Source organism: Symphalangus syndactylus, chromosome 12 (assembly GCF_028878055.3).
Source record: "Symphalangus syndactylus isolate Jambi chromosome 12, NHGRI_mSymSyn1-v2.1_pri, whole genome shotgun sequence".
In the NCBI taxonomy this organism is placed as follows: Eukaryota; Metazoa; Chordata; class Mammalia; order Primates; family Hylobatidae; genus Symphalangus; species Symphalangus syndactylus.
Window position 1 is genome coordinate 90,075,304 of NC_072441.2, and position 12,164 is coordinate 90,087,467.

At 36.6% G+C, this 12,164-nt stretch overlaps 1 protein-coding gene across 5 annotated transcripts in view; it reads left to right on the top strand.

The window, feature by feature from the left end:
* Positions 1-12,164, top strand: part of ATF6 (activating transcription factor 6) — a 210,504-nt gene that overhangs the window by 174,939 nt on the left and 23,401 nt on the right. Inside the window, exon 16 of one of the 5 annotated variants that reach the window (XM_063627169.1) lies at positions 4,290-4,356. The exons of the other annotated variants lie outside the window; for them this stretch is intronic. Coding sequence (XP_063483239.1) covers positions 4,290-4,297 — 8 coding nt within the window. The 3' untranslated portion in view covers positions 4,298-4,356. Of the gene's footprint in view, positions 1-4,289; positions 4,357-12,164 lie in introns of those variants that run through there. 5 annotated transcript variants of the gene reach the window in all.

Sequence of the window (12,164 nt, forward strand, 5' to 3'; positions counted from 1 at the left end):
TTTTTCATATATGTTACTACAAAGCTTTTTAATTTTATTTGCTGATTTGGATTTTTGGCCTGAATTTAGAACTGTGTTTTTATCCTGATTAGATACAGGTTTTCATTAAGTTCCTTACTCAATAAACATTCAGAGAAGGCTTCCCTAAGTCCATGGAATAGGTTAGGATCCCTTCCCCACTTTATGTACCCAGAATACTCTGAACTCTCTTATTTTTGTAACATTCATCTTACTTGTAATCAGTAGTTATCATCTAACTTCCCTGCTAAATTGGAGGCTCCTTAAGGTTAGGAACTTGTTTATTCAATATTCTTTGTTATTCCTACTGCCTGACAAGAGTAAGTGCTTAATACATAGTAGCTGCTCAAAAATGTTTGTCCAGTTGAATTAAATATATGAAGTATCTATATAAGCCAGGCACTGTCCATTGTATCTAAGAAAAAAATGTAATTAATTAAATGAACACACAGTGAAATTTGAACTGAATCTTCAATACTGGCCAAGCGAATGAGGCATTCTGAGCATAGGGAACAGTATAAGTAGGGATATCAGGGAAAGAAAAGTACTTAGTCCATTTGGGGAATTAAAGTTGGACTAAAGTGCACATGGATCCAAGGTACAGATGAAGCTGTAGAGGCAAGCAGAAGCCAGTTCATCATGGCCTTGTAGGACATGATACAGAGTTTGACTTAAGCCTCTGAGTAATGGGAAACTATTAAAATATTTTGAGCAGGGAAGAGGCACAAACAGAGTTACATTTCAAAAGATTTCCCTAGCAGCAACATAAAAGATAGATTAGAGGGGACGATGCTTTTATAGGGACAACAGTTAGAAAGTTATCATTTAGGCAATAGATGATGGGTACTTCATATTTAAAAAAGGATTCTTTCTGTATATTATCTATTGTGTGTAACAAGTTACTCCAAAACCTAGCAGCTGAAGGAAAACAAACATTATCTCAGACAGTTTCTGAGGGTCAGGAATCTAGGGCCAGCTTAGCAGGGTGATTCTGCTTCCAGATCTCTCTTGAGGTTGAAGTCAAGCTGTTGACTGGGGCTGAAGACTTGACTGGGTCTCAGGGATGTGCCTCCACATTCGCTCACTCAGCAGGTGGCATCTTTCTGGGGCTGCTCACAACATGGTTTCCCCAAAGCAACTGCTCCATAAGAGTGAGAAAGCAGGTGAGTAAGAGCACTCCCAAGATGGAAGCCACTGTCTTTTAAACTTAATCTTGGAAGTCTCATACCATCACTTCTGCTGCATGCTGTTGGTTACTTAGACCAACCCTGGTACATTGTAGGAGGGGACTGTACAAGGGTATGAATACCAGGAAGTGGGGATCATTTGGGGGCATCCTAGAGGCTGCCTTCCATGCTGCTTGTCAAAGAATGTAAAGAGTAATCTACAAGTCCATAGTATTTTGATGGCTTATGGAGATGAGAGGACAGAACACTCCACCTAGAAACTATCCTATTACCTAGAGCAGATAAATAAAGTCATTTGCTTGACTGAAAGGTAAGAGAGTTAAGACCACCATTATAAATGTCAAGTAATAGTTACTTTGCAGTCATTGCTTAGTTTTATACTATAAATTATGATAATTTGGTTCCATGTTTTTTTTTAGTAGAATGTGATTGCTGTTCAGCTTTATATTCAGCACATAGCACTATGCCAAGTAATGTACAGGTTTCAAAAGAAGACTAAAATGTGATTCATGCCTTCAGAGAGCTAATAATTTTACTGGAAAGCAAGGCATACATAGATCATAGAAAATCTTAGACCCCAGAGAAAACTTAGGGGAGTTTAACACAACAGCCTCATGAAACAGCTAAGAAAACAGGTTGAGGGAGGTGAATGGCTGATCCAACCCAGCTACTGACGGAGCTGAGACCAGATCTCAGACCTTTATGTCTGTAGGCAAGCATTTTATTTAAATATAAAATGTAATTTGTTTACGATACCAAGAACATTCTTTTTTAAATATAATGTAAAAAACATTTATAGAGACAGAGTCTCACTGTGTTGCCCAGGCTGGTCTCAAACTCCTGGGCTCAAGCAATCCTCCTGCCTCAGCCTCTTAAAGTGCTGGGATTACAAGCGTGAGCCACCACACCAGGCCAAGAACATTGTCTGAGGACTTAAATCATTTTTCTATTTGAAATCAGAATGACTTAGTATATGATGTGGGGAAAGGCAAGACATAAACGTGTTAGAAGACATTTCTGTCTTCTCTTGAAAGACCAACTCATCCTGTCACTGATTACTGTGTGACTTTGAGCTAAATTATAACACATTAGTAAATACAGAAGAAAATAATGAGCAATGCCACATCCCTTGTATTTTTTAAAGCAAGGACCACCCTAATTGACAGTGAGATCTTTATATTAATTTTCCCATATAAAATAGATAATATTCAGTGTTTGATGAAGAAAGAATTATGGGGTAAATTATGAAATAATAATCGGAATACTATTACTGTTAATAGTAAAAAATGTCTGAACTATACTGTTGGAATAATAAGAGTAGATATAAGTAAAATTAAGTATTTACAAGGTTTAAAGTATTTTGGAGTTTTGTTTCCTTTTTTAAAAACAAAATGCTTTTTAACTGTTCATTGCCTACATTACCAAATAGTTTTAAGTTATACATTCAGGTTCAGCTCCCCTTTTTTGAGTACCCACCATTTGTGTTAAGTATATTACTGGGTGCTTTAACAGATATAATTGCATTTGGTCCTCATAAAGCCTATGTGAGATAAACATTTTCCCCATTTTACAGCTGAGATGACTGAGAAATTAAGAGAACCACAACTGAACTTTCTGTATGGTCCTTTGAGGTCATTTTTCTGAAAAGCAAGTGCTAACTTTTAATAGTGTCTTTAGCCTTTCCCTCAAGCAACAGCATATGACTAAGTCAAGACAGCAGAACTGAATACGAGTTTATGTTACCATAATTTCAGAGTAACTGCTACTGTTTTATGTTCTGGTCATCTATTACATAAATATTTAATACTGAGCACATAATTTGGCATGATGGCAGCAAAAAGATGTCTATCCTGGAGTTTCCATGATAAACCAGAAAGGCTTTTTTACCCCACCAGTATGTTAAAATATGGAGAAATAAATTAGGAGATGGTAAGCTACAGCTTTCTTGTCATCTTAAGTTTACCTAATTAAAGCACTTTAAAATAAATTCATTCCATCCAAATTTAGCAGCCATCTATTGCAAAGTTTGCTTACTTTTTCCATGGCATTTAAATATACAAAAGCCTTTTTTAAAAAAAAGCATTTTTTAGTAGGTAAGTGTCAGTCACTTTCTTAAACTAGCCTGTCCTAGACCAACAGACCAGTTCTACTTTCAAAACAAAACATACCATTTAATAGTAAAAATAAACTATCTTCTCACTAATGAATTTACCGTCTACATTTCTATAGATGTGGCCATGTGTTTTCCCAGGAAAACTGGCTTGAACTCAAACTAAGATAGCTGCTAAGATCCATTTAGACAAAGTGGGCTATAAACATGAGAAATCTCCCACCCCCTATTCTGTGTTTGGTTAATTTTGCTGCTCTCATACATTTTAGCAATGTACCATTCTGTTCTCCCTTTTACTCCAGGGAGCCTCATTTGGCATCTAGTTAGTCATACGCATACACCTTTGAAAACAGTCAATGCAATTCCACAGCTATTAAGAACCTGATGGGTGCTAGGCATTGCCTTATGAACTGAGAAGTACAACTATGAAAACTATATAAAAGTTCCTGCCCCAGATAAACTACGATATAGAAGAACATTTGTTAGCTACTTTTGAGATGCTGTGTATCAATCAGTTTTCTTAGTTTCAGGTGACAGAAACTAACTCTGGGTAACTTAAGTAGAATTTCTAGGAGGGCCAAAGAATCTGACTTGGAGGTACAGTAAACAAAAACAAAGTCCTAAATTACACCACAGAGCTGGACATAGACCATAGCTTACATCAGTGATATTGCTGATCCTGAACTGTACTTCCAGAACCAAAGCCATGGCTGGCCCTTGCAACTAGATACCACTCCTTCTAGGGCCACCCTTCTTTCCAGAAGAGTCTCCTTTGCAGTCTGGAGCTGGTGCATCTGTGTGGCAGAGCCTAGGCCATATGCATGTACCCTAGTTACAAGGAAGTCTGGGAAATAAATTATCTGGTACTTTATACACTTAACTAGTGGGAAGTCAGCTCTATCTCACAAGATAGGAGGTTCTGTAAACCTAGGTATGCAGTCAGGCACTAAGTGGCCAAAAACTTCTATCAGCAGCATTTTGAATAATCAGAGAAGATTCAACACAGGAGATGAGAACCAGGAAACAACAACCAAAGAAGAAATATGGTGAGTTTGGCCTTAATATCACGAAAAGATGAAAAAACAATGTGTTCCTTAACCAGTTTACAAACCTACAGTTAGTGAAAGGCTAGGTGATCGCTTATATTCTCAGAAGTTATAAAGTCCTAAAGAATGTAGCCTCTACTTGAGACCCATTTGGTCTGTGCAGGTACAGGCACTATCATCTCTCTCTGTAAAGGGTCAGTATGATGTTTAGGAAAGCAACCCACATTTGGAGTCAAAGCCTTTTGTTCTTAACCTGCGCAGCCCTTAACCAGATATGTGACCTGTAAGCAAGGAGTTCAGTTAGTATCCTCATCTATAAAATGAGAAGGTTGAGGTAGGTGATCTTTAAAGCTCCCCCTTGGCTCTAAAATTCTATACTTTATACATGATAGGCCAGTGACAACTAATGTTTTTACTCAAGTCGATTGTATGTTTTAGAAGGCAAATAAATTATGAACTTATTTTTTGATGACAGTACATTTTCATAAACCCAAAATAATTAAATCTCCACCTCCCACTTAGTTTAGTTGTTTTGGGTTTTTTAAAACAATTTTATTTTCCCACACAGTACAGTTTAAGCATTCAAGTTGCAGCAGGGGAAATACTCATTGAATTTGTCATCATTATTTTTGGCTTCTCTCTTTATGAGAGCCATTTTAGTTTTCTAGTTTCAGTGATCTATTTTTTAGATTTTAAGCTACAATATATTTTAACATTTGAATATTAAATTGCATTTGTCATAATGAATTAGAATCTTATGTTTCTTTCAAAAATAGCTTTATCTCAATATGAAATGCAAGATTCTTCACATTTATTATAAAGAGGAGAATTTTTGAGACATTCTGTATCCACTGGTCAGTTACTATTTTGATTTGGTGATGGAAAATGGTAGCAAATTGTACATTTAAAGTAAAACAAAGAAATAACTTTATGCAGAGATAGAGATTGAAGTAGCCATTTGGAGATGAGAATTTTATTTCCATGCCTTCAAGAATGACCATATGTAAACCAGGTCAGAAAAATAAAAATTACACCATATTTATTTTAATAGGACCATCTTAGAATACAAGACATAACACAAGAGAGTTTATTTCTGGAATGACTTGAAGGAATTTATTATACAAACCGCTCCATCTAAAACATGTTCCTATAATGTAGGTTCCTAGAATTTTTTTTTTTTTTTTCCTGGAGACATAGTTTCCCTCTGTCACCCAGGCTGGAGTGCAGTGGTGTGGTCTTGGCTCACTGCAACCTTCGCCTCCCAGGTTCAGTCTCTCCTGAGTAGCTGGGATTACAGGTGCACACCACCATGCCTGGCTAATTTTTGTATTAGTAGAGATGAGAGTTTCACCATGTTGGCCAGGCAGGTCTCAAACTCCTGACCTCAAGTGATCCACTCGCCTCAGCCTCCCAAAGTGTTGGGATTACAGGCGTGAGCCACTGCACCTGGCTGGTTCCAAGAAATTCTGTTTGTTCTGTTTTTAAGGAGAAAAATTATTGAACAACTTACCTCTAAACTATAGTCCTTTACTGATAAACACTACTGTTAAAAATCTTATAATTAACATAATCTGATATTGTTACTTAAGTCTTTGAGGAAATAGAGAAAAACTGGCTAACATCTCTTGTGACTGCATGTTTTTATATATTAAATAGCAGTATCGAATTGCCTTCCACTGTCTTTTTCAGACTAAATAATATATATTTAAACTTTGCAAGCCTTATCCTTTTTTATACTTCTTTTTTCTAGAACAGCTTTATTGAGTTATAATTCACATACCATACATTTCACCCATTTAAAATCTATAACTCAGTGGTTTTTAGTACAATTTTAGAACATATCACCCCAAAAGAAACCTATCCCCATTAGCAGTGACTCCTCATTCACCTCTTTCCCCACTCCAGTAATGCTGAGCATCTTTTTATGTGTTACTGGCCATTTGTATATCTTCTTTGGAGAACTGTCTATTCAAAATTTTGCCCATTTTTATTGGATAATTTATCTTTTTATTGAATTATAAAAATTATATCTTCTAGGTACAAGTCACTTATGAGATATATGACTTGCAAATATTTTTACTCATTCTGTGAGTTTGTCTTTTCACTTTCTTGAGCAAGCCTTGTCTTGAGCAAGCCTTATTCTTAACTCTGGTTAAATTTTGGTTTTCTGAACATTCTGCTAAATTTTCTAAAGGTCTCCAGTTGTGGAGTAACCTGAAATTAATACTTTATTTTTTGAAAGTGGAACTAAACTCTAATTTAAATCTATAATAGAAAAGAGTAATTGCTATAGGAACCAACATTTTTTTTTTTGGTTGTTTACCCTGTGCCAAGCATTGTGCTGAGTGCTTTGCAGCCCTAAAATATAGGGTTATTATTCCTGTTATATAGATGAAGAAACAAAGGCTTGAAGAAGTTAAGTTGCACAAAATCAAAAAGTGCTAATAAATGGTCAATTGGAATGACAATGCAGGTTATTTTTTTGACCAACTTTCACATTTTATGTGGGGTGTTTGTATTCCACTATTGTACTTTTTAAGACAATATTATTTTACAGCCTCATTTTCCATCCACTACAATCCCTAGATTTTTTCAGGCATATTGGAACCTAATCATTCACTTCTGTCTCTTTAAAACTGGAATTTAGTGGTTTCTGAACCAAGAAATTTGATTTGATTTCTATAACCTTTTGATTTTTTGACTGTCCCTTCCAAATTGGCCCTTTTTAAACTAATTTTAACAATTTTCAAAGCTAAAAAAAATTCTAAAAGTAAACTTGCTATTAAAATGATTAAATGTAAATTGCAGACCATTTTAAATGTCTTTTTGATTAGCCACTGTTAAGAATTTAGCTGATCTACTTCATTAAAATGTTATATTAGCTCAATGAATAATTATACATTGCTATGTAACAAATTACCCCAAAACTTTAATGGCTTAAAGCAGTATTTGTTATTTCACAGTTTCTTTGGTTTAGGAATCCAAGTAGAGTTTAGCAATGTGGTTCTGCTCTAGGTCTCTCAGGAGGTTTAAGTCAGGCTGTTGGCTGGTGCTGTGGTCTCACTTTTGGGGAGGATCTATGTGCAAGCTCACTCGTATGGTTGTTGGGAGGATTCAGTTCCTTGTGAGCTTTTGGACTGAGACCTGCAATTCCTCACTGGCTGTTGGCCAGAGTTCTTCCTCAGTTCCTTGCCATATGTGCCTCTCTGTGAGACAGCACATGACATGGCCTCTGGCTGTGTCACATTAGCAACACAAGAGAGTGTCCAAGATGGAAGCCATAGTATCTTTGTAACCTAATCTCAGAGTTGATATATCATCACTTTTCCCATATTCTACTCATTAGAAGCAAACTATTATGTTCAGCCCACTCTCTATAGAAGGGAAATACCAAGGGTATGAACACCAAAATATGGGGCTTCCTGAGGGCCATCTTAGAGGCTGCCTGTCACACTCAGTGAATCTATTGTTTAATCATGGAGAATCCAAAAGTCATGGTGTTTTTATATAGAACATTGATATACACAATTCCATCCTGCAAACAAGTGATAATTTTATCTGAAAATATATAAGGAAGTTTCTCCATCCTAAAATATGTGTATGTGTATATGTATTATTTTTAAAGCATCTTTAGTCTGCATATACATTTGCTACTTATTAATCTGTTTTACCAAGAGACAACATTAAAGTTGTAAGACACAATTAGAATAGAAAATTTTATGTGTAACTTTATGTTTTTCCCTCAACTTATAAAGATTGCTATTGAATTTTAGTATTGGAAAACTTTGGCCAATGTAAAGATGATTGTAATTTAAACATGTACAACATACAAAAGAATATTTTTTCTCCTTAAATCATACTTTAGAATTCAACCCTAATTTAACAAAATAGGTGATCCTGAATGGACTTTAATTCATTTGTTCAGCAAGGCTTATTGAATTACTCTTCTAACTCACCATGAGTTACACTCATAATAAAAGTCTGCACTCCTAATTTTGAGCTCAGTCAATCTCTATCTATCTTTCCAGTTTCATTTCCTATTGTCATCTCACTTAACCTTCCACTCCAGTACAGTTTTCCTTGCTCTTCCCCATGTTGACGCTCATGCATGCCTCAGGGCTTTTCCATCTTCCTGAAAACCTCTTACCCAGATCGTTACATGGCTCGCTTCACTTCATTTATTTCTCTGCTCCAGCATCACTACCATAAAGAAGCATCCCACCACCACTCTTCACAATACAGCAGGGACCATCAAAAAGCAAGAGACACAATAAAAATGATAATTGAAAAGATTAATCTCATGACAGTGTACAAGATAACTTGTACGTAAACAGAGGTTGGATTAGACATGGATGAGCAGGGGCCACAATTAGGAACTTTCACATTCATTCAGGTGTGAATTGATAATGATCTGGTTATGACCACCTTGGGCATGAGTAAAGCTACACAAACGTTCTCCCAAAACCAGGTCTTCCCTCGGATTTGTAATGCTGGTAAATTGTTGCCACCTTCCTCCATCCTCCTCTAACAGAGCCATTTCAGAATGAAAACTTTTTAAAGAAAAGGTTGAAAAAAATAAGAAGCACCAAAGAATTAGCAGGAAAAGCTTAGGTTTTAGGACTAGAAACCACGATGCAGTAGGGGCTCTGCAAGAGGAAGGAGTGAGTGCTTCAAAGTGACAACAGCAGCTGTGTGCTGTTGTGCCTGAGGCTCCTCCAATCCTGGATGTTTCCTAGTGGTGTTGGCAAAGTTTCTGTTGGCTGTACCATGTTCTTTCCCAATGCCCTTTTAAAGAAAGTGTATGTCCAGCTCCCTCTATGTAAAGTCTCATAATTCTCAGGATCCTGGGTTCAAATGTAAGTCTCTTCCATAGTAGTTACCATTTGGGTGTTTCTGCTTCTTCTAAACTCCCTTCTAATTGTTTTTTCTCTTGTTTTTAAGCTAGTGATTTTTTCCCCTATATTTTACATATGCTTATGGAAAGAACAGATATGTTTTCATGGCACTTAGCATGTTATAAATGCATTGTTTTCCATGGAGTAAGATCGTTCTACCACTGAGAGCATTAAATCCATGTTCCTAAGGTAACCCATGTTTTCCTAGAAACAGGGGAAGAATCATGACCAACTTTCACATTCTCTGGTTTGTTCTTGGGGCATCATCCATTGTGATAACCATTCCCAAGAAGTTTCCTCCCCAAAACAGAATTACTTCTCTCCCTACCCTTGATTCAAGTGACCTTTCGTTACAGATAAACTGGTTTTATAGGGAAATCTAGTAGGTTCTGCACTCAGTTGTAAAGAAAGACAGATGCAAGTGGGTTTCAGTAATTGGTACAACATTGTCACAAAGCTCTTTAGATTAGCAAGTACTTATAAACTAGGTGGAATATTTTTTATTCCATGTTGTTAATAAGAATGCCCTAATCCTCTTTACACACTTGAAAATATCCAGGGACTGCAGAGAGAGACAGACAGAGAGATAGACTCGTATATAATCATGGACTTTTGAGATAGGTAGGTATAGATGCTCCTGTAAACTAAGTGTTTGTAGCCTCCCAAAATTTATATGTTGAAATCCCTACCATACTGTGATATGGAGCCTTTGGTAGGTGATTAGGTCGTGAGGACAGAGCCTTCATGCATGGGATTAGTGCTCTTATAAAACAGGCCCTGGAGAGCTTCCTCACGCCTTCTGCCATTTGAAGACACAGTGAGAAGATGAGTATCTGTGAACCAGGAAGCAGACCCTCACCAGACATTAAATCTGCCAGTGCTTTGATCTAGTTCTTCTCAGCCTCCAGAGTGTGAGGAATAAATTTCTGGTTTTTATAAGCCATCCTGCCTATACAGTTTGTCACAGCAGCCTGAACAGACAGAGACAAGTGTAATCCCATCTCTTCCTTAGCTGTATTATTAGGTTAGTGCAAATGTAATTGCTGTTTTCACCATGTTAATGGCAAAAATCACAATTACTTTTGCACCAACCTAATATTTGCTCACTTTTGTCTGTTGTAATTTTCTCATATGAGATTGTAGGAAAGAATGATTTAATGTATTCTATAAAGTGCCTAGTAATATAATAGGTCCAGCATATGAAAGCATTCACAATAGGTTCTCAGTAAAGAGTGGCAATGCTCGAACATTTCTAAAGAAAGGGAATTGATTATATGTAGCACAGTCCATTCCTTTTTCAGACAGTTATAAACGTTAGAAATTTCTTTCTGTTACTGCTCCAGAATCTGTGCTTTTCAATTATTGGTTCTAATTCAGTATTTTCAGGCCTCAGAGAAAAAGCCTTAATGCCATCCTCACGTGGTAGGCTACCAGGTCTTTGAAGATGGCCATTTTGTATCCCACATCTTCTCCACATCTGCTCATAGAAATACAGTTTCTTCATCTGCTCCCTTATGGTCTAGGTTCGAAGCAGCTCAGAATGGAACGCAACGCTACTGGTGTGTTAATTAGCAGGTGAGAATGGAACTATCACCTTTTTTGTTGTGTTCTTAACACAACCTTAGTTGGCATGAATTTGAGGAGCAGTTATATTTCAGTTTTGTCAAACTTACACTTGACTAAAACCTACAGATGTTTTTCTTTTTAATTTTTAATTTTTGTGGGTACATAGTAGGTGTATATATTTATGGGGTATGTGACATGTTTTGATACAGGCATGCAACATGAAATAATTACATCATGAAGAATGCGGTATCCATCCCCTCAAGGATTTATCCATTAAGTTGCAAACAATCCAATTATTACACTCTTTAAGTTATTTTAAAATGTTACAGATGTTTTTCAAACATGTCTCTGTTATATCCTATCTCTCTCATCATATATTTGTATGGGATTTTACATTTTGACATATTAAATTTCATCTTGTTGGAGTTTGCTCTTTTTCTTCTTACCTATCAAGCTGTTTTGGGACCCTAATTATGACAGTAAGTGACTTGGCTGTGCACTTAATCAGCATGTGTTTAATATCCACACTCACATTTTTATAAATATTTAACAGGAAGGGAAATTTATACCTCCAAACCCACTCTAATCCCTGAACTCCAAATGCATGTAACAAACTGCCTGTTAAATATCTTCACTTAGATGATTCCTGTCAGTTCACACTTAACCAAACTGATTTCCACCCTCAACCTTCTCCTGTAGTCTTCTCATCCTAGTCACAGTGAAGCATATCTATCCTTCACATTGCACAGCCAAAAACCTTCCTTGCACTCATCCTTGACCCCTTTTGTTTCCTCCCACATCCCATATCTAATCCCTCAGCAAACTCCACTGGCTCTACTTCACAATGCATCCTGAGTCATACCTTTCTTCTTACCTTCTTGCACTACCACTTTGGACCAAATCATCAGAAATAGATTCCTAACATTTCTGTATTTACCCTTGCATTCTTTAGTCTTTTTTAAATATTGACACTAGAATGAACCTGTTAAGACTTAAATCATGTCATTCCTACTAAAAATACAAAAATTGGCCAAGTATGGTGAGGCATGCCTGTAGTCAGTCCCAGCTACTCAGGAGGCTGAGGTGGGAGAATCACGTGAACCCGGGCGGCAGAGGTTGCAGTAAGCAGAGATTGCGCCACTGCACTCCAGCCTGGGCGACAGAGTGAGACTCCCTCTCAGTTGAAAAAAAAAAAAAAAAAATCACCTTAATTCCTTTTATCTCTGGTTATTTCAATACCATAATTACCATAAATAATTCATCTCTGTTGGAATATTTGTGTCCCGTTAAAATTCATAGGTTGAAATCTCTTCACTAATGTAATGATATGAAAATCAGCCTT